The 21,973-nt window shown below is 51.7% G+C and overlaps 3 protein-coding genes across 4 annotated transcripts in view; 1 reads left to right on the top strand and 2 right to left on the bottom strand.

Moving 5' to 3' along the window:
• Positions 1-6,297: 6,297 nt before the first annotated feature.
• Positions 6,298-7,549, bottom strand: DNAJC30 (DnaJ heat shock protein family (Hsp40) member C30). The gene has a single exon (XM_032254969.1). The coding sequence runs from the start codon at positions 7,444-7,446 to the stop codon at positions 6,748-6,750; it is 699 nt and encodes a 232-aa protein (XP_032110860.1). The 5' UTR covers positions 7,447-7,549; the 3' UTR covers positions 6,298-6,747.
• A 28-nt stretch (positions 7,550-7,577) lies between these two features.
• BUD23 (BUD23 rRNA methyltransferase and ribosome maturation factor) lies at positions 7,578-19,620 on the top strand. Of its 2 annotated transcripts, none has more exons than XM_032254964.1 (12): positions 7,578-7,689; positions 7,788-7,825; positions 10,855-10,950; positions 11,038-11,120; positions 11,218-11,314; positions 12,794-12,890; positions 14,315-14,365; positions 15,048-15,133; positions 15,331-15,376; positions 15,665-15,723; positions 19,084-19,173; positions 19,324-19,620. In XM_032254964.1, exons 1-12 carry the CDS (start codon positions 7,642-7,644, stop codon positions 19,376-19,378), a joined length of 846 nt encoding a protein of 281 aa, XP_032110855.1. In that variant the 5' UTR covers positions 7,578-7,641; the 3' UTR covers positions 19,379-19,620. The 2 variants fall into 2 exon arrangements, with proteins under 2 accessions (XP_032110855.1, XP_032110856.1); XM_032254965.1 differs by having other exon boundaries at positions 7,585-7,689; positions 7,788-7,871; positions 19,324-19,619.
• Positions 19,621-20,658: 1,038 nt separating this feature from the next.
• STX1A (syntaxin 1A) overlaps positions 20,659-21,973 on the bottom strand; it is a 20,366-nt gene continuing 19,051 nt past the window's right edge. Inside the window, exon 10 of the mRNA XM_032254962.1 lies at positions 20,659-21,904. Coding sequence (XP_032110853.1) covers positions 21,827-21,904 — 78 coding nt within the window. The 3' untranslated portion in view covers positions 20,659-21,826. The remainder of the gene's footprint in view (positions 21,905-21,973) is intronic.

The raw sequence follows: 21,973 nt of genomic DNA, 5'->3' as shown, positions 1-21,973 counted from the left end.
CTCTCCTCTCTGCTGGTACTTCAGCTGCTGGAGGCCGAGGGACACCAGAACCGCTGAGTTCCTGCTGATTTGACAGAAGAAGGAGCAGCTTTGGAAGGCCTCTCCTCTGACTCTTTCTCAGCATGGTCTGCGGCAGGCTTGGCCCCTCCTGCCCTGGCTCCGGTTCCTGGTCCAAGCTTCCAGAGTGCAAAGCGGTCCATTCCCGGGAAAAAGTACTCTTGCTTCCATTTTATTTTCTTCTGAAAATGCATGGTCCCCCTGCATTTTTTTTTTTTTTTTGGCTTTCCTCCATGATGGACATGGAGTAGAATGTGCAACCAGAAGGGAAAAGGGGGCAAAGATTGGGCAGATCTGAGCCTTTTCCCACTATCATGAATTGGGAAGCAGCCTTTAGAAGGCAGCAATTGGCCGGGCGCGGTGGCTCACACCTGTAATCCCAGCACTTTGGGAGGCTGAGGCTGGCAGATCACGAGGTCAGGAGTTCGAGACTAGTCTGGCCAACATGGTGAAACCCTGTCTCTACTAAAAATACAAAAATTAGCTGGGCATGGTGGTGGGCGGCCTGTCATCCCAGCTACTTGGGAGGCTGAGGCAGGAGAATTGATTGAACCCGGGAGGCAGAGGTTTTGGTGAGCTGAGATTGCACCATGGCACTCCAGCCTGGGCAACAAGAGCAAGACTCCAACTTAAAAAAAAAAAAAATAGAAGGCAGCGGCTACCAGGTTCAGCCTCCCCTCCCCAGGGCGTGTAAGAAGCAGAGAAAGTTGAGACTTGGACAAGAGAGGGACTGGGAAGAAGTGTTACCATGGGAACCAGATGGGGTCCCTCAGAAGGCCTCCCACACACCTCGTCTTGCACAGAGCTGATTCTGCTTTTGAGGGGCAGGGAGTGAGACCCCTCTGTGTTGAGCTCCAGCCTGAAAATGACCAGAGGCAGGTGAGGATGGATACCCCCAGAGTGGAGTGGGCCCAGTTCTGGGTGGGCCACAGTAAGGCTTAAAGTTGAACAGTTTAAAAAAAATCATTCACCCCTTTTGCTTGAACGTACACAGGCTGTTCTGCAAGGTTCTGGAATGTTCTGGAAGGTGCTGTACTCTAGGCCCTTCCTTTTGCCTAAAACCTTCTGGAACTTGCTGCTTCCAGATTCAGGGGCCCCCAGGAATGTTCCTGACTATGATCTTCTGTGAGAGAGAACAAACTTGAGGATCTGCATCTGGGGGCTCATGAGAAAGGTCCTACCTATTAGATACCACCTTGCTTTTACAAAACAAAGAGAAATCTCCAAATTAAACTCCCATCCCTTTTTGACAAAAACAGAGATCCTTGTTCCTTGAGAAAGTCTGTTATGTATACCTCCTCATTTGCGAATCACTAGCTTCTGCACATTTTCTAACCTTCCCCCTCTTGGTTTCCAAATATGAAACATAGTAACATTAAATGTGCTTTTTCTTTCTCTTAACCAATCAAGGCTCACTGAGCTAAGCAGGCTCCAACCAGTGTGGGCTCAAAGCTTCCCCACTGAATCCTGTAGTTCCTGCAAAGCTATGGCTAAGATCTTGCCCCTGACCTCCAAAGCTAGAGAATCGAATGGTTTCTAGGAGACCCAGTTGGACTTGCTGCGGTTTATCCCAGTGTATACAAGGATTTTTAGACAAAAGATGGAGTGAAGGAACTGGGGTTACTGTACCAAAAGGCCTCTGGTCGTGTCTAAGAGCTTATCATTGCCGTAGATCTCTCGAGAGATTCTCCTTGTCCCACGTGAAAATAAGATTTCACTCAACCTCCCTATATAAAGTGCAGGCTCTTGCAGCAACAGACGATGTAGAACTTTGCAAACTCAAATGCCTCCAGGGGCCAGGAAGGTGACACAGGTGCCAAGCAGTCCCTTTCCAGCAAGAAGTACCTCCTGTCCCTATTTTTCTGAAATTACATGGTCCCTTTTTACTTTTTTGCTTTCTCTCTTGTTGGATATGGGGTACAGAAATGTTTTTCTGCTGTGGGAAAAATGGTGCCAGTGGACAAAAGGTCTTTTACACTTCACCTCTGTTGGAGGAAGAGTAGCAAACTGTGGAGCAATGTCTCATCTACATGGACAAATTTTTTTTTTTTTTTTGAGACAGGGTCTTGCTCTGTCCTGGAGTGCAGTGATGTGATCATAGCTTACTTGCAATCTCAACCTCCTGGCCTCAAGCCACCCTCCCACCTCAGCTTCTCAAGTAGCTGGGACTGCAGGTGTGTGCCACAATGCCTGGCTAATTTCTGTATTTTTTTGTAGAGAGGAGTTTTTTTTTTTTTTTCTTTTGAGATGAAGTCTCACTCTGTTGCCCAAGCTAGAGTGCAGTGGCACAATCTCAGCTCACTGCAACCTCCACCTCCCAGGTTCAAGCGATCCTCCTGCCTCAGCCTCCCAATTAGCTGGGACTACAGGTACGCGCCACCATGCCTGGCTTTCCCTCATCATCTTGCCCATGGGCAGGTGGCAGTGTGTGACTTCATCACAGTGCTGAGGAACTGAGAGGAGGAAAATTCAGGACAGGGCCAACTTTTCTAGTGCACTGAATTCCAGGGTGTGGACTGACAGCACCACCACTTACCAGCCACTCCTCTCTTGGCCTGTTTGCATGGAGTCTGGTGGCCTTCCAGAAAGCCCAATGGTTTGAAACACAGACCTCTCCCATTTCCGAAAAAGGGAGTGTTGGTGGCCACTCTAAGTCACTTGTGACCCAGTAGGACAGCTCTGAGGCCTAAGCTAAGCTATTCCTAATCAACTTGGCTCATACAGAGGTGCATCCAATGAATGAAATGCCGGAACCTCAGAAGGAAGTGGGAGGAACCCTATCCTTCAACTCTGGGATCTGTAAAGGGTCATCTCATCCAGCAATAAATAAAGGGCAACATGGCTGGGCACGGTGGCTCATGCCTGTAATCCCAGCACTTTGGGAGGCCAAGGAGGGCAGATCACGAGGTCAAGAGATCGAGACCATCCTGGCCAACATGGTGAAACCCCCATATCTACTAAAAATACAAAAATTAGCTTGGTGTAGTGGCGCATGCCTGTGGTCCCAACTACCTGGGAGGCTGAGGCAGGAGAATCATTTGAACCCAGGAGGCGGAGGTTGCAGTGAGTTGAGATAGGGCCACTGCACTCCAGCCTGGCAACAGAGCAAGACTCCATCTCTAAATAATAAAGGGCAACAGAGGAGGAAAAGCAGTTTGGCTCAGGAGAAATAAAGTCTCAGTCAAGCTCAAAGACAATACAATTGCCTAGACGTGTGTGCCTTTGGCTCCCGTCTTGTGGCCTCTCTCCCATTCAGGACCCATGCCTGCTGCTTACTCAGCCTCGTGCTACACGTGTACCCGCCTCCCCACCCTGCTGAGCACAGCCTGGGCCCCTTTACCCTGCTCTCCCTTCCTAGGTCCAAACTTCTAGGGAGTTTTGTTTTAGTTTGTCAAAAACAAAGAAAAAGGACTAATGCTGGGCACGTCTGAGCCATCCTCTACAACCAGGAATTGAGGAATAGCCCCTAGAAGGCAGGGGCTAAGGTCATGGCCGAGTTCGGCCTCCACTTGCTGGGAAGCAGCAGAGAAAGGAAAGACTCAAGCCAATCTGAGTGAGTGGGAGAGCAATGTTTCCATGGAAACCTGTTGGGGGTCCTTCAAAAAGCCTTCCACACATTTCCCTTTCCATGAAGAGCACAGGCTCAGTTTCAGGGCCAGCAGGGAGAGGTTAGCTCTGGTCTACAAAACCCTGAGGCACCCAAGAATGGACTTATTATGAATGGAGTGGGCCTTGTTCTAGGCCATGGGAGAGGCTGAGGGTTGGATGATGATTAGTAAACCTTACAGAATACTTTGCTTACGGTTCCATGGAATGCCCCATAAGTTTATTTCAGTCTGGACGCACCGCCAGTCTGAAACCTTCTGGAACTTTCTATCTACTCCAGATTCTGGGACCTGCAGGGAATGTTCTTGGCTGGGATCTTCAATGAGAAAACAAACTTCTATCTCAAGGAGCCTATGCTAGTAGACCACTAGTGCTTTACAAACCCACGCCAAAAGAACACCTCTCTTTGTTTTTGGTTGTTTTTTTTTTTGAGACAGAGTCTTGCTCTGTTGCCCAGGCTGGAGTGCAATGGTGCGATTTCAGTTCACTGGAACCTCCACCTCCTGGGTTCAAACAGTTCCCCTGCCTCAGCCTCCCAAGTAGCTGGGATTACAGGCACACGCCACCACGACTGTCTAATTTTTATACTTTTAATAGAGATGAGGTTTCACCATGTTGGCCAGGCTAGTCTTGAACTCCTGACCTCAGGTGATCTACCCTCCTGAGCCTGAAGTGCTGGGATTCCAGGCGTGAGCCACCACGCCCGACCACCCACGCCCGACCACACCCGTCCTCTTTTCAAACAAAACACCCTTGCCCCACTTCAGAACATTTTGCTACAGTTCACTGGGTGCAGTTTGTTTTTCCAGAAAAGACTCTGTCCTGTTTTCCAAATATGAAACATAGTAACATTAAATGTTCTTTTAAAAAGTACACATCCCCTCCCCCCAAGTCCAGGCTGACTGAACCAAACAGGTCTGAACCAGACTGGGCTCAGATCTTTTTTTTGTTGTTGTTGCCCAGGCTGGAATGCAGCAGCGGGATTGCAGCTCACTGCACAAGCCATCTTCCCACCTTAGCCTCCTGAGTAGCTGGGACTAACTACCACACCTGGCATTTGCCACACCTGGCTAATTTTTGTAGAGATGGGGTTTTGCCGTGTTGCCCAGGCTGGTCTCCCTACTCCTGAGGTCAAGCGATTCATCTGCCTCGGCCTCCCAAAGTGTTTAGATTACAGGCGTGAGCCACTGTGCCAGGCCCCAGATCTTCATTACTGAATCATATAGTCACTGCAAAGCCCTGACTAGGAGTATACCCCCACTCTCCAAGGCAAGAGACAATTAAAAAAAAAAAATATATATATATATATATATATATATATTTTTTTTTTTTTCTTTTTCAGGATAGATTGGCACAATGATGGAATGGTTTTCAAGAGGCTAAGCAGGACCAGCTGTGGGTTTATCCCATTTTACATAAGGATTTTACACCACACATTGAGTACAGGGATTGCACGCAATTATTGCCCTCAGTAATACACCAAACCACTCCTGGCTTTGTTTAGACCCTAGACTTGGGCCCTCATCCATCTCGTAGACCTCTTGTGAGGATTTTCTCCTTTTACAGATTTACACTCAGTCCTGTACGTAAACACTCGAGCACCTACAATCTCACAGCCAACTCACTGCCAATGTCCAGTGACTCACAGTTAAGAGAGCTAAGCAGCAGCTCTGACCAAATGATGAGCAACTACTTAACATGAAACAGGGGGGAAAGAAACCACGCCTTTAGTCAGCTCTGCATAAAGAACCAAGTCGCCACCTTGAACAGCAAGTCCCCCATCCCTCCGTAGTCCTGTCTACTCCCAAAGTCCCAAAGTTTACCCCAGCCTCAGGCAGCCTTCTTTCAAAGATTCACATCGGGCCTGTGATAAGCACTGCAAGTTAAACAGGAGCCGGAGACTCAAGCACTGAGTTTGGCACTCCATTTCTGGGAGGGGATGGGCTGCACAGTGTGCAATGGGGTTGGCTGGTAAAAGGAGGGCCAGGTGACAGCCACGCTGTCCCAAGGATGAACATGGCCCTGCTAGCGTCATGCTGTAATCCCCACAGATTAGAACTATGGATAATAGGCTAGAGAAGGTGGCTCACGCCTGCAATCCCAGCACTTTGGGAGGCCGAAGTGGGCAGATCGCCTGAGGTCAGGAGTTGAAGACCATCCTGGCCAACATGGTGAAATCCCCTCTCTACTAAAAATCCAAAAACTAGCTGGATATGGTGGCAGGCACCTGTAATCCCAGCTACTCAGGAGGCTGAGGCAGGAGAATAGCTTGAACCCAGGAGGCAGAGGTTGCAGTGAGCCGAGATTGCACCACTGCACTCCATCCTGGGCAACAGAGCGAGACCCCGTCTGAAAAACAAAAGCGAAACAAGGTCAAATGATTTTCTCCTCTGCTGTCATGCTCACAGAGTAACTTCTCCAAGGTCACACATTAATACGGCCCACGAACACTCATTCCTTATGCTCAGGGACCTTGTTTTCTCACTCCCACATGCTATCAACAGAAAGGGGAGTGCCCCAGGGGGCTGACTTTAGAGGGAGGAATGGCAGGCTGTTCACAGACCCCATTCTTACCCTGGACCAGGTCTCACCTGCCGCTTGGAGAACTCACAGAAAGACAAGGTTTGGTACAACCTTTTGGCAGCCAACAAATGGTCACATTGCACATTTCAAGGTTACAGAGGAGCCGCACCGTACACACGCGGGGCAGGAGCAGATAAATCTTGCTCGGGGCTTTACAATAAAGCTACAGCGAGTGTTACAGAAGTTAACCACATCTGGAAGCAGGAAGGCAACTTCTGGAAGAAGCACCCTAGAGACTCCAGGAACCCTTCACTCGTGAGCTCTCGGGACTCTTTAGCGTGGGGTCTCTTTCTTACGCATCTAAAGGCCTCCTTTTCTGGACCATAGGAAAGGGATGTGCAGGTCATCGGCTATGTTGGGTGGGTCCGGGAGGGGATGGGGAGCATAGTTCCTTCGGATCCCAGCTGAGGTAGGCTATCAATGGCCAAGAGTTCAGGGGCAGGAAAAAAGGCCGTTTTCTGGGGGCTGGCTGGGGACGCTCTCCTTCCTTCCTTTCTCCCACTAAAAAATATAAAAGCCAATGATGATAATGATAATGATGATGAAGATTCCGAAGAGGAAGAAAACGACACCCGTATCTCGGATCTCCTCCCAGGGACTGCTGTTCAGGGCCAGATATTCCCGTCGTTTGCGAAGAGCCTCCCGCCGGGCCCTCAGGCGCCGTTCCCGCTCTAGCTGTTCCCCGTAATGGGCCTGGTAGAAGGCGTCAAAGTTGAACTTCGTGCGGTTGGCGTCAGAGGCGGTCCAAGAACCGTCGTGGGTCCGAGAGGTGGGCGGCGGGGGACGCGGCGAGCCGGAGTCGGCTGCGGGCGTCCTGGAGGGCCGGACGCCGGGTCCGCGCAGGTCCTCGTCGCTGAGCAGGCCGCGATCATACTTGCGACGGAGTGTGGCACTGCCCAGCACCACGTAGGCCTCGGAGATGCGAGTGAAGCGCTCGGCAGCCTCGGCGTTCCCGGAGTTGCGGTCCGGGTGGTAGAGAAAGCACTGACGGTAGTAAGCCGCCTTGATTTGGGCCTGCGTGGCTGTGGAGGGGATGCCAAGCAGTTCATAGAGCGCTGTGCGCGAGTACGAAGAGTCACGCCGGGTGTAAGTCCTCGCTCCTATGCTCAGGCCGGGTGCAGAACGTTGTAGAAAGCCACGGGCCTGCAGCAACCTCCTTGTTAACAGTCGTGGAAACCACAACCCGCACTTGGCTGCCATCTTGAATTGATTCCGCAGGCCGTGCAAGAGAAACTGGCCAATGGGAGGCACCGGTTGGTCGTTCTGTAGCCAATCACGGAAAGAGGAGGGCGGGGGAGGGGTGGAGCATGCGTATTATTAGGCGGGCGCCGGCTGATGACATAAAAGCCGCGCTCCGGGAAACGCCAGTCGCAGGCGTGCAGCTGAGGAGTGAGGATGGCGTCTAGTGGCCAACGTCCGGAGCACGGCGGACCCCCGGAGCTGGTAAATTCCGGGGTCGGCGGGCACCGGTCACCCCATTTCTACGGCCGCGGCGTCTGAATTCCTCTTCCACCTGTCATTTCTTTATCTCTTTTTCCCAGTTTTATGACAAGAAAGAAGCCCGGAAATACGTTTGCAAGTGAGGGGAGCCCGAGTACTGCGCGGCGTTCGGGGGTCTGGAAGCGGCAAGTTGCCTTGTTGCGGGCGTTGCTCGGAAAGCCCGTAGAATTTGGGGGTGCGGGGAGGGAAGGACCCGGGTGGGTGCCATTTCGGTCTCTGGTAAATCACCTTTAAATTACCGACCTGTCTGGGCCTCGGTACGTCAGTGTTGAGGTAGAGGTGATCGCGCCTGCTTTCCGTGGGTGGTTTTCAAAGTCGAGTGTGCAAGCTTGTCCTAAGCATGTGGTGAAAGAGGCGCCGGGCGGTGGGTACTGGCGAGGGGTCAGTCGTCGTGGGGGGAAGGAAGTAATGTCCGTAGGATGCTGATCCGGGCGCCTTGTTTGTCAGTAAATCTCCACCACAGCCGTTGGTGTGGTACTGTCTGAATTTCCTAGAGGGTAGTTTGTATAGCTACAGAGTTGAGGTCAGGTGGGATGGCTCACGTTTGTAATCCCAGCAGTCCTAGGGCTTTGGGAGGCTGAGGCGGGAGGATTGCTTCAGCTCGGGTTTGAGACCAGGCTGGGCAACGCAGCACGACCCACCCCCCCCCCACCCCCTCTCCTCCAAAAAATAAATTAAGTCGGGCGTGGTGGCCCCTCTCGGCCTCCCCCGTAGCTGGGACCACAGGCGCCCACCACCACTCCTGGCTGCTTACTATTTTTTGAGACGGAGTTTCGCTATCGTTGCCCAAGCTGGAGTGCAATGGCGGGATCTCGGCTTACCGCAACCTCCACCTCCCGGGTTCAAGCGATTCTCCTGCCTCAGCCTCCTGAGTAGCTGGGATTACAGGCACACGCCATCATGCCCGGCTACTTTCGTATTTTTAGTAGAGATGGGATTTCTCCATGTTGGTCAGGCTGGTCTTAAACTCCCGACCTCAGGTGAATCCACCCGCCTCGGCCTCCGAAAGTGCTGGGATTATAGGCGTGAGCCACAGCACCCGGTCTCTTTTTTATATATTTTTAATTGAAACGGGGTCTCTCATTTGCCCAAGTTGGAGTGCAGTTGATATCAGCTCGCTGCAACCTCTGTCTCCCGGGTTCAAGTGATTCTCCTGCCTCAGCCTCCCTAGTAGCCGGGACTAAAGGTGCATGCCACCACACCTGGCTAATTTTTTGTATTTTTAGTAGGGACTGGGTTTCTCCGTGTTAGCCAGGATGGTCTCAAATCTTCTGACCTCATGATCCACCCAATGATTTTTATTTTTTGTAGTGACAGGGTCTTCCTGTGTTGCCCAAGGCAGTTCAACCCCAAGGCTGAAGCGATTGTCTCTGGCTTCAGTCTCCCTAGCTGTTGGGATTGCAGGCGTGAGCCACTGTACCTCGTCTCTTAAAAAAACAACAAAAAGGAAGGGTTTGGGGGCAGGTTTGGTGGTTCACACCTGTAATCCTAGCACTTTGAGAGGCCAAGGTGGGTGGATTACGAGGTAAGGAGTTCGAGACCAGCATGGCCAACATGACGAAACCCTGTCTCTACTAAAAATACAAAAACTAGCCGGGCGTGATGGCGGGCGTCTGTAATCCCAGGTACTCCGGGGGCTGAGGCAGGAGAATTGCTTGAACCCGGGAGGGGAGGTTGCACTGAGCTGAGATCTAGCCACTGCACTTCAGCCTGGGCAACAGAGCGAGCCTCCATCTCAAAAAAAAAAAAAAAAAAATTGTGGTTTTTACGTGCTCTTATTACTTAGAGACTAGCTCTATTTCAGTAAATGGTCAGGCGCAGTGGCTCACGCCCCTGTAATCCCAGCACTTTGAGAGGCAGAGGCAGACAGATCATCTGAGGTCAGAAATTCCGAGACCAATCAGGCCAACACGGGGTGAAACCCCGTCTCTACAAAAAATACAAAAATTAGCCGGGCGTGGTGGCAGGCGCCTATAGTCCCAACTACTCCGGAGGCTCAGGCAGCGGAATCACTTGAGCGCGGAGGCGGAGGTTGTGGTGAGCCCAGATCGCGCCATTGCACTCCAGCTTGGGCAACGGAGTGAGACCCTGCTTCAATAAATAAATAGCTGTTGGCTAACTTTTCTTTTTTTAGGGACAGGGTCTCTGTGGCAGCCAGGCTGGAGTGCCATGGCGTGATCCATGCCGACTGCAGCCTCAGGCCAACCTCCCGAGCAGCCGGAACTAGAGGCACTGGTCACCACAACGGCTGAGGTCATCTTGATAGTTCTTTGTGTGTGAGACAGGGGTCTGATTCTTTCGCCCAGGCTGGAGTGCTGCAGTGCTGCAACCTCACCTCCTGAGTAGTTGGAACTACAGGCGCGCCACCACGGTCTCGGCTAGCTTGGGGGATTTTTTTGTAGAGGGATTTGGCTATGTTGCCCAGGGATCCGGTAAGCTGCTCACCGGTCCAGCTGCCTAGGACTCCCAAAGTACTGGGATTACAGGTGTGAGCCACCAGGCGCTGTCCTTACTGATGACTTTGTCAATTATATGTTGAAGTGATGTTTGGAGCGTAATGGGCTAAAGAAAATAGGTTATTAAATATATGGGGTGAACAGTATGACTCCAGTTTATTTTACCTGTTTCTTTACATTTGTTTTTGACTGGCTATTGGAAAGCCATATGTGGCTTTCATTCTATTCTCATGGGCAGTGCTGCTGTAGGTTTCTGTGGATTGTTGATTCTTCTAGATGAGAAACTGTGGAGAATAATTCTTGCAGAAAATGTTTTCAGCAAGTGCTAGAGCAGCAGAGCCTAATAGAGTTGCAGATACCCAGTCTTTGTTTATTAACTAAGTGATCTGCTTTTACACATCAGCTTGGCAGCTGGTACAGTGAGAATTTATCATAAAATAACATGGTCCTGAATTACGTGGAATTTTGGGGTCACTTTTAAATAGTTGAATTTGTTGATCCGAACTTAGAAGGAATCAGAAAAGGGTACCTCAGAATGATTGATCCTTTTTTTTTTTAACTTGCCGTTTTTTTTTTTCTTTTTTTTTTGGCCTGGGGGAGGTATTCACCCCGAACTCCTTTACCATGTGCACTTGTGTTTCTGCCTTCCCAGCTCCCGGATGATTGACATCCAGACCCGGATGGCTGGGCGAGCACTGGAGCTTCTCTATCTGCCGCGGAATAAGCCCTGTTACCTGCTGGATATTGGGTGAGACTCTGGGGCCTGGTTCAGATTGTCTAAGGTGGTGAAGTCAGTCTTTGCAGACTGACCCTGAGTCTCAATTGTGTCTTCCAGCTGTGGCACTGGGCTGAGTGGAGGCTACCTCTCAGATGAAGGGCACTATTGGGTGGGCCTTGATATCAGCCCTGCCATGCTGGGTAAGTGTGTCCTGTCCGGCACCAGGGGGGATTACCCTGATGGGTGTAGAGAAGCCATGGGTATTGTCTCTCCCTGACTGCCTTTTTTCTGATGTAGATGAGGCCGTGGACCGAGAGGTAGAGGGAGACCTGCTTCTGGGGGACATGGGCCAGGGCATCCCTTTCAAGCCAGGCACATTCGATGGTTGCATCAGGTGAGGGTATTCACCTCCTGCTTTTATATATTTATTTAGAGACAGGGTCTCCCTCTGTCACTTAGGCTGTAGTGCACTGTCTGTGATTATGGCTCACACTGAAGCCTCTACCTCCTGGGTTCAGGTGATCTGCCCACCTCAGCCTCCTGAGTATCTGGGACTACTACTGCTCATACCTAGCTATTTTTTTTTGTATTTGTTGTAGAGATGGGTTTTTGCCATGTTGTTCAGGTGAGCTACCTGCTTGGGCCTCCTAAAATGCTGGGATTACAGGCATGAGCTGTCCCAGCCGCTTCCTACTTTTAGTCCCGCAGCCCAGTGCCTCCCAAGCCTGGCTGTGCAGCAGAGTCATGCAGGATATTTACAGATAAACATCCCATGGGATTTTCAGATTTACAAGGTCAGAGCAAGGCCGAAGACTGCATTCTTTTTGTACTCTAAAACTTGATAGTCTGGTCAACACGGTGAAATCCTGTCTACTAAAAGCCAGGCTTGGTGATGGATACCTGTAGTCCCAGCTAGCTACTCAGGAGGCTGAGACAGGAGAATTGCTCGAACCCAGGTAGTGAAGGTTTCAGTGAGCCAAGACCACGCCCCACACTTCCAGCCTGGGCGACAGGGCAAGACTCCATCTCAAAAATAAAACTTGTCTACTATTGTGGTTATTTTGCATTGCCAGGTTCAGGGCACCACTGGTACACATTCCCTGTAGGCTTTGTATGTCTTGTGGGGGAGGGGAGGTGGTCTTTGAGCCTCTGGCAGCCATTTTGTGGGCCCCATTAGCAACCTTGAGGCCCAAACAGCCAACCATTTTATTTTATTTGCCAAGAAAGAACTGTGGTGGAGAGCAGCTGGGCTTGCCTAATCTCTTCAGTGCTCCAGAGTCCTTTCTCCGTAATCAGGGTCAGCATAGCACTTCGGTAACAGATCTTAGAATGTCGATCTGTGTGTATGTAAGTAGTCTAAAGCCTGTTTCCTTGGATTGGCGGAAGGGAACAAGGAGCATGTGTGCAGACAGCCTTGACACAGAGAATTTTCAACTTGAGATGCAGATGGAAACAAGGTTGAGAAAAGGTTTCTTGGGACTGACCGAGGGACATAAATGCTGTCCTTCTGTATGTCCTATTTTTCCAGTGTTACAGAGTCATGATTTGCAGTGAACCTGCACTTTTTTTCTTTGTCTTAAAATTTTTAAATTTAAAAAATACTTTTAAGTAGAGACGGGGTCTTGCTGTGTTGCCCAGGGTGGTCTTGAACTGGCCTCAGGCAATTCTGTCTTGACCTCAGAAAGTGCTGGGGTTACAGGGTGTGAGCCACTGGACCTGGCCTGGACCTGCCCTTTCTAAGAAGGGAAGCTGTGTGGGAGGAGTGTTTCTCTTGGAGATCCAGGACGGATGATGTCAAGAGGCTTGAAGCGGGATGGGTTGGCGGGGAGCAATGTGGATTGGTCCTTGCTTGACTAGGTCCCTTCCTTTTTAGCATTTCTGCTGTGCAGTGGCTCTGTAATGCTAACAAGAAGTCTGAAAACCCTGCCAAGCGCCTGTACTGCTTTTTTGCTTCTCTTTTTTCTGTTCTTGTGAGTATGAGATGTTCTCCCCATCTGGGTTGGCTGTCTGTCCCTCCCTAGTTCTGCAGGTAGAGTGAGGAAGTTGAGGTGTCCCATGATGGGTAAGCTATTTGTATGGGACCGCATGTGGTGGCAGGGCCTTACTGTGGTTGCTTCTGTCCAGATCCTCAGCCCAAATGGAAGTCCAAGCTCAGTGGACTGATATACTCTGATCAAACCCAGAAGTCACTGATGTCAAAATCGGAGGCCAATTTGTTAACTTACAATAGGGCCTACTTCTTTTGATCGTAATTCTTATGTCTGTTACGCTGACTTTTAGTCAGAAGTTGGTTGGGGGCATGGACTGAGCAGAGTGAGGACAGAGATGATATTGTCCAGGCCATCCGGAGGGGTACCTTCCAAAGCACCACATCCTTCTGACTCCTCATGTCTCCCGCCTCCTAGTGCTGACACTTTTCCTCAGATGGGGAACAGGATAGCTATTTACCATAGAGAGAGTCTTTTAGCTTTATCTTGCCTTTTAACTAATGATGTTAATTTCAGTTGTTTACTAGGATTGGCAGATAGTCTGAGATTTTAAGTTCAAAAAATGAGTTCTTTTATTTTTGAGACAGACTTGCTCTGTTGACTGGGATGGAGTGCAGTGGTGTGATTGTAGCTCACTGCAGGCTGGAACTCCTGGGTTCAAGTGATCCTCATGCCTCAGCCTCTCAAATAGCTTGGACTACAGGCACATGCCACCATGCCAGGCTAATTTTTTACTTTTTTAGAGATGGGGTCTAGCTATGTTGCCCAGGCTGGTATTAAACTCCTGGCTTCAAGCAGTCCTCCTGCATCAGCCTTCCGAAGTAATGGGATTATAGGTGTTTGCCACTGTCCCCAGTTTAAAAATGATTCTGTTTTGAAGGATCTGAGTGGTTTGGCCTCCTTAGCGTGGTCCAGCCCACCCCTAGCTTTCCTGGGGTGGATTCTTCCTGCCGATGGCTGGCCGCTGGTCTTGTGCGGCATGTGAGTTCTCCTCCCTGCACACCAAGGGCCTCTGTGTTTCTTCTTCTCCCTGCTGGAGGGCTCTTCCCTACATAACGTTTAAATAGCCAGCTCCTCACTTGAGTTTCTGCTCAAGTGTCCATCTGAAACAGGCCTTTTTGGAACCAAAAGTAAACTGAACTGAAAGGAAACTCTGTCACTTTGTCCAATTCCTTTTTTTGAGAAACAGAAAAAATTTCCTACTCTGAATGAGTTGTCTACCCTATTAAAACTGAGCTCCGAAGTTCAGGGTGATCGCTTGTTCGTGACTGTATCCCCAGCCCTAACAGTGCCCCACACGTAACAGAAACTCTGGAAATACTCAGTGAACGAAGGAAGGGAAGGGTGTTCAGGCCCCTAAGCTCATGTGGTCATTTGTAAGACAGTGATGCTTCTGTTTCTTTCAGGTCCGGGGATCCCGAGCTGTCCTGCAGCTGTACCCTGAGAACTCAGAGCAGGTGAGTCCCTCAGCTACTGGGTGTGCAGGGGAGTGGGGGGGACTCAACAGGTGAGCTGTCCTGGGGAAGTGACAAAGCAACTTACGCAGGTTGGTGGGAAAAGGAGGGAGCATGCACCCTAACCCTACTGTGGCCCCTGATGGCACATTTGGTGACCAGATATCCTAAGGGGTTGGTACCTGTGGAGGTGGGGTGGGATGCTTGTCTTCTCCTGGCAGATGACATGTATTACAGATAAGGTGATATGACTGATTTCCATAACAAAATAAGTGAAGGGCATTTAGGAGGGGTGAGAGGGCACCGTCTGCTGTGTGATACCTAATTAAGGAATGGTGTAGTAGGATGTAGATGTTGAAAGATGAGTGAAGAGCCGTTCCTGACTAATAATGTGAATGAGACTGGCTTCCAGTTGTTGGCCATCTCCTTCCTGAACTTGAGTCGGGGGCTGGGTCCCTGGGCTGGAAGTGAAAATGAGGGAGTTGCTTTGTTTGGTGACTCTCCCGAGGGAGGGGTATACCATGTGGGTTTCAGCCTGCACTTTCTCTGCATGGCTTATGGCAACCTTAAGCTCTCCCAAGCAGGATTTGTCCTGGAGCAGACTGGCTTCTGAAGGAGGGGAGGGAGGTGAAGCTGTCTGCTCCTCCCTCCTCCCCTGCCTGACCCAATGCCTTTCTTTCCTCAGTTGGAGCTGATCACAACCCAGGCCATAAGGGCAGGCTTCTCCGGTGGCATGGTGGTAGACTACCCCAATAGTGCCAAAGCAAAGAAGTGAGCGTTGGGATCCAGTGTGCTGCCTGGGCTGTGGGAGGGAGGGTAGTGGCATAACCCTCTCAGGTCACTCACTGGACCAGGGCAGTGCTGGGCGGTGGTCACCGGCGTCCTGGCAGGCAGGAGTAGGGGGCAAGGACTTGTCTCCCTGTGGGGCTTTCTCTGCGCAGCCCTCACTTTGCACTTCTTCATTGCAGGTTCTACCTCTGCTTGTTTTCTGGGCCTTCGACATTTATCCCACAGGTGAGGGACACTGGGTTTGCAGGCCTCTGTCTTTGGACTTCCAGGCAGCGGGGCTTAGCCTGCAGAGCCTGCTGGGCCCAGCCCCAGAGGCCTGGAATGCTCACATCTTCTGGAATCTGGAGGCAGAGACCTCTGCTCTTCAGGTCCCAGAAAGGCCCAGAAAGTCTTGTGAGACTGGACCTCGTGCCTGTTGGAAGGGCTCAGGCCTGGGTGGCTGGACTTCTGGAGTGGGGCAGATGGGTTTGAGAACTCTCCAGGGGTGACCTAAGTGCACTTTGGTTCCTGCAGGGGCTGAGTGAAAAGCAGGGTAAAGATGAGCCCATGGAGTCCATGTTCACCAATGAGAGGTAATAAAGCAACTATTGAACCCTGCCTCAGCTGCAGGGGGTGCTGCTGTGTTTGTTAGATGTGGATCTTCTCTCTGCTCTCACCCAAGCCTCTCTGGTCACATGCAGCCAGGGACACCAGGGTGGCGGTAGAAATGGCAGGCCCCATTTGGACTGTACCTGTTTGGGGCTAGGGGTTTGGGGTCCTGGATGTCTCTGGGCAGCCATGCAGCCTGGACCATCTTTGTGAGCTTGCCCCTTCCTTTTGCCAGGCCTGGCAGTCTCCTTCCTTCCTTATGCTACCTTGCATCTGCATCTGGGCCCCCTCCCTTGGCTGCCACGGCTCTCCCTTCCCTCCTGCATCCTCAGCTTTACTCTTCCTGGTCATTCCTGTCAGCACACAGACATGCTGCACAATTTCTCCCATTGTAGAAAAGTTCTTCCCTTAATTAACCCCATAACAGCTCCTCTGCTTCCCTTCATAGCAGAACTCGGACTTGCCTTTTTCCTTCCTGCCATTCTTTCAGCCCACTTCTCAGACAGACAGTTCTGTCTCCTCACAGATTGTTCTTGTTAAGGCCACCAACCAATTTCCCTCAAGCCAAGTCTGGTCACTTCTGGTTTTTTTTTTGTTTGTTTGTTTGTTTGTTTTTTATGTCCTTACCTTAACATGCCTGCTTGATAGGGTCTGAAACAGCAGTGCATCCACCCCTCCTTGACACTTCCTTCTCTTGGCTTTTACCCACTGGCCTTGTTTCCTCATCCTAGCTGGCTGGTCCTCGTCAGTCTGCTGCTGCCGCCGCCTGGAGTCCTGGGCCCAGCCCGGATTGGATCCCTTCTCTATTTGTGGTGCTGTAAATGCCAACCAGAAGTTCCTAACTCCCAAATGTGTATGTGTGTCCAGTCTTGGCCACCTGGGGTTTCCCAGTGCCTCCTCAGTGTCCATACCTGCCTTTCCACAGGCATCTCAAATGAAGCGGCTGTTGGTTTTCTACCTTTTTTTTTTTCCTTTGTACACACCTGGCAGCAATAATTTAAGTGAGAACAGCTCTTGGTTTTCATCCCCTAAACGTTCTCTCTTTTTTTTCTTTTTTGAGGCAGGGTGTCACTTTGTCACCCAGGCTAGAGTGCAGTGGTGCAATCTTAGCTCACTGCAGCCTCAAACCCCTGGGCTCAAACGATCTCCTGCTTCAGCCTCCCAGGTAGCTGAGACTACAGGTGCATACCTCTATGCCTGGTTAATTTTTTAAGTTTTTGGTAGAGGTAGGGTCTTGCTATGTTGTTCAGGCTGGTCTTGAACTCCTTGCCTCAAGCGATCCCTCCATCTCAGCCTCACAAAGTTCTAGGATGACTGGTGTGAACTACCGTGCCTGGCCATACCATTCTTGATGGTTCGTGTCTTTCCCTACATCTCACATCCCGTCAGCCTGTCATCGGGCCCTGTTGTCCTTCCCTCAACGTGTATCTCGTGCTGACCCTCCCTGCTTCCCGGTCTGCGCCAGCACTGCCCCTGGCCTGGATTGCTGAACAGCTGTCCACCTTGTCTCCCTGCCTTTGCAGTCTTTGCCTCTTTCAGATTATTTTCTGCATAGCAGCAAGACTGGTCTTTTTCTTTTTTCTAAAATGTAAATTGTATCTTGTCATCGCTCTTTCAGTGTCTTCATTTCAGTTCCATTCCCCACTCAGGTTTATTTTCCTTAACACCCTTCACTGCTCTAAGTCACACATACCAGTTTACTTGGTTATTATTTGTATATCCAGCTAGAATGAAAACTTGGTGGGGACTGGTATTATCTCCCTGACATTAATAATAGTGTCTTGTTAGTAAAAAGTGCTCAGTATTTTTCTGAATGAATAACTGATTATAAGGTAGTGAAGAGGGAGGTTATTTCTGAGTTCTGGTTGACATGAGGGAAAGGTCTTCAGACTTTTAAGACATTTAAGAGGAAGAATGGGCCCCAAATGCATGCCTTTGGAAGGCCCACAACTGGGCACAGTCACGCGTTCCTCGCATCCACCATAGGCTTATGCTGTGTGACCCCTTGGACCTTTGGTCATTTTTCTTAGCTTCCCTAGCCCATTCCCCATGGGGAGCTGGGGGTCCTTCCGGAATGCCCCTTCTCTCAGGTGCCCGCCTCGCGCTCCCAGGGAGCCACCCCCATCTCCTCCCTCACAGGGGAAGTACACATTGTCTCAGCTCCTCCATGCACCTTAGGATCCCTCTTGTCCTCACACTGGTGTCTTCAGACGGTATGTCCTAAAAGTAAACGTGGGTAAGTTGAATGACCTGAGCCTCCATTCCTCAGCTATCTGGAAAGCAGCGATAGTGCCACCCTTCTTAGCAGTGTGTTGAGGGTGCAGAGCCTGTTGGCCGGGACTCACCGTGCCCAGCATGTACCTTGCCATCCTGGTTCTGTGGGCTCATTGAGTTCCTCAGATGAGGTAGAGGGCAGGGGAGGGGCTCCTCTTACTGTCACCTCAGTCTGACCACATTCAGGACACTTGTTATAAATACATAGGTGAATAAAAGTAAGTGTTTTAAGCCTTTACCTGATCAGTCTCCAGGCTGTATTTTTTTGGCCTGTTCCTCCCTTCCCCCTGGCCTCCACACTCTCATGCCTCTCATGTGCCCCTGGAGGAATGGGCGCCCACTTCTCCCTTGGGAACCTGTGCTTCGGGGCACTCTGTCTTTACCTCCTCCCTTTATCTCCCTTGATGACTTTCTCTCTTGCTGCTTCTCCCATGGCTCACCTCTTGCCCCGTTTGCCATTCTGCCCCCACTTTGTACTCCTTCTAGAATCTTGAGGTGAGTCCTCCTGTCTCTCCAGCCCTGCTCTGCATCTGCTCCTGCTTTGTGCTGGCCCATCAGGTTCAGGCATCCAACTGGCAGCTCTTTGGTTCACCCTGTCTCTGGTTTCTCCTGATGGTCGCAGGGGTCTTTGGGGTTACTCCAGTCCTTTTTCCTTCTTCCCTCAACATCACTTAGTCCTGCCTTTTCAGCCCCTCCTTTCCGTCCTGGTTTTCTGCCCCCAAACTGTGGACCCTGAGCTCCTGCCGTGAACTGTGGCCTGTGCACTTGAAGTCCAGGTGGTGATGCATCACTGCATGGGTAGAAAGTGGCTTGCTTACTGCTGCTTAGCTGCTTCCCAAAGAGGGAACAGGCTGCTCGCTGGCCTTTAGCTCTCCATGCCTGGCCCGGCCTGCCCTCCCTTCCCATTAACTGCCGTGGATGTCGAGTGGGGGCTTGGAGTGGGGAAGGTGGAACCTTTGAGGGAAGGGGCATCCGAGGCCACCAGACTCAGAGGGAAGCTTGCCATGGATTCACGTGGGGGCCAGCCAGGCAGCGTCATCAATTAGCTCATAGCTCTGTCTCCACCGCAGGGTCCCATTCAGGTTGTTGAGGCGGGCAATGGTGAGGAAGAGCCGGGCATGGGTGCTGGAGAAGAAGGAGCGGCACAGGCGCCAGGGCAGGTGAGTGCCAGACTGGGAACTGGCAGGGTGGGATGGTGGGGTAGGGATGGGAGTGGAGACCTGTTGCCACTAAGAGTTCCCTTGAATTTGAAGAGTCCAGGGCTGCTTTGATCTTTTTTTCTGAGACTGTCCTGTTCCTTTTCTGCACAGGGAAGTCAGACCTGATACCCGGTACACCGGCCGCAAGCGCAAGCCGCGCTTCTAAGTCAGCACGCGGTTCTGGACAGGCACTTGCCTCCGTAGTTTTCTATACTGAAGTGTTCCGCTGACAAAGTAGTATTTTAGAAAAGTTCTAAATGTTTCCTGCAGTAAAAAAAGTTCTCTGGGCTGGGCATGGTGGCTCATGCCTGTAATCCCAGCACCTTGGGAGGCTGAGGCGGGAGGATCATTTGAGGCCAGGAGTTTTAGACCTGCCTGGGCAACATAGTGAGACCTCGTTTCTAGGGGCAAAAAAAAAAAATATGTATCTCTTTGTTTAAAAGCAAGAAGTAAAAATTCCTTTTGTGAAACTCTGGCATCTCCCAGCTCCGCTTCTCACCAAACTTGGGTTCCTCTGTTGGGCTACTGCACGACTCCCCAGGCAGTTATTAAGTTTAAAAAACTTCGATGCATGAAAACATTCTTCAAATTTGCAAGGAACACAGAGTCCTTTAATTTGGGGCTTATATGACTACATCATCTCACACTAAGCAAAGTGGGGAAGAGGGCCCAGATGAAATGTTAGTGGTGCCTGCCGGCCAGTCTGGTTTCCCTTACTGTGAAGGCCTTGCCAGTCCAGCGGCCCCAGCCTCACCTGTGGCACTGAGCTGCACAGTCAACTGCCAGCTAGTCTAGCGCATGGACGTCTTGGGCTGATCTCCTGTCCCCTTGCTAGTGGTTGGAAAGGGCTGGTCCTGCTCTGGGGTAGTGTGGGACCATCCGGCAGGCTGTGATGGGAGAAGAGGTCTACTGGTTGCTTGAGCCTTTCGGGCCATGTGGGAAGAGGGGCAAGATCCTGGGTGTTGCGGTACAGAACTGGATCAGGGCTTCGGTGGCTTAAGGCATTTGGGAGTGGGTGCAGGGGCCAGAGGGGCTGGGTTGTCAGGGAGAGGGGTGAGGCTTGGGGTATGAGGATCTAAACCTTGAATTGGGGTCTTCTGCAGGTGTCAGATTCCAGGCCTTGAGCATGGTCTCGGCCTGTTCTCATGGACTAAGGCCTGGCTGTCTCCATTGCATGGCCAGAGACAGGTCTGAGGAAGTTGAAAGCCCTAGGTGGGGTTGAGGCTGAGTTGGGACCCTTTGCCTCTGAGGCCTTCCTCTTAAGAGCCACATCCATGCATCCTCAAGTTTTAAGACTGTGACACTGCAGATGGCAAGAAGTCCAGAGCAGCCAGGCCAGGTGCAACCTGTGGTCCCAGCTCTGTGGGAGGCCAGCTTGGGCAATAGCGAAAACCCTCCTAGGGTTTCCCCCCAGAAGATCTGGGGAAAAAACCTAGAACAGAGGCCTGGTACAGATACAAATGTTTATTCTACATAAAAATTTCACAAAATGGGCAGCTGGTTGTACCAAGACCTTTGGTGAAGGGGTTCTGGGGAATCGCTGTTGAAGGCAGCACGGACAGTGGTCACAGTCACTGGGCAGGAGTAAAGCCGAGGGAGGGTGGGGCACGCACAGTCCCATCCCTGCTGCATGCACTCGCATGCATCTCCCTGCCTGTCCACAGGGAGGGGGTCCTGCGGTGGGGACACATTTCCCATGAGAAGCCCCAAGGTGGTGAGGAGGAGGAGGTAGCCCTCCCCGGCTGGCTGCTGAATACTGCATCTGGGACACCTGACACCCACGTGGTACATTGATGGGGGACGGCAAGGGCAGGATGATACTGCAGGCCTGAAACGACATCTGACTTCCCAGAGCGCAAGACAGCAGGGGCCACCATCCCAAACATGCAACACTGGCTCGAGGGCCTGACTGCAGCCTGCTCTGTCTTCCTAGCTGCTGGGGTGGCTTCCAGAGGGACACCTTGGGTCAGGCCCAGCCCAAGGGGTTGCTCCTGGGGCTGGAGGAATGTGGGAAGGGAAGCGGAGACCCCTGACCCGATGGACTTTGCCCCTCGGCAGGGGAGGGAGCCTGGAGCCACGGCAGCCTGAGCCTCCCTGGCAGTGATCAACAATTGAGGCTCGGAGCTGGGCTATCCGTCAGGGCCACCTCTCCCCTAACCTGAAAAGCAGCACCATGTGGCCAGCTGGTCCCCACCCCTCGGGGCTCTGCTTGTGGGGACAGCTGGAGAGGCCAAAGGACAGAGTAGGTGAGTTGGAGGCAAGGTTGGGTCCTCAGGGAAGAGTGGACCCTTGGAGCCACTGAGTCACTAAAGGCAGGGAAGGGTGGCCTGTGTCACCCCAGCGGCCCTGCCTGGGTCTGCCCCTCACTGTGCACACTGTGCCACGCCCCGCTGGCTGCCTCCCTCGCCTCTTCCGTACAGACGCACACTCACAGATCATGCACACGACACGGGGCGGGGACGGAGGACCCATGGCAGAGAAGGGAGCATAAGGGCTGGGAGGGAGGGTGCTCTGAGCAAGAGACGGGGGTGGGGAGGGCAGCCCAGCCAGGCGGTAGCAGCCAGGGCCTCCTCGGAGTGGCCCACCCGGAGTGGAGTGGCAGTTTGGGTGGCTTCTAGGCGAAGATGCCCCCGACTGTGGAGGCGATGACGATGCCCAGGATCACACAGCAGATGATGATCATGATTTTCTTCTGCGTGGGGGGCGGGCAGGAGAGGCCTCAGACGGAGGTGGCAGCGGGGGGGGGGGGGGGGGGGGGGGC

The sequence above is a fragment of the Sapajus apella genome, unplaced genomic scaffold, assembly GCF_009761245.1.
Source record: "Sapajus apella isolate SASKATOON/1434 unplaced genomic scaffold, GSC_monkey_1.0 scaffold88, whole genome shotgun sequence".
In the NCBI taxonomy this organism is placed as follows: Eukaryota; Metazoa; Chordata; class Mammalia; order Primates; family Cebidae; genus Sapajus; species Sapajus apella.
This window is presented reverse-complemented; position numbering and strand designations above follow the sequence as displayed.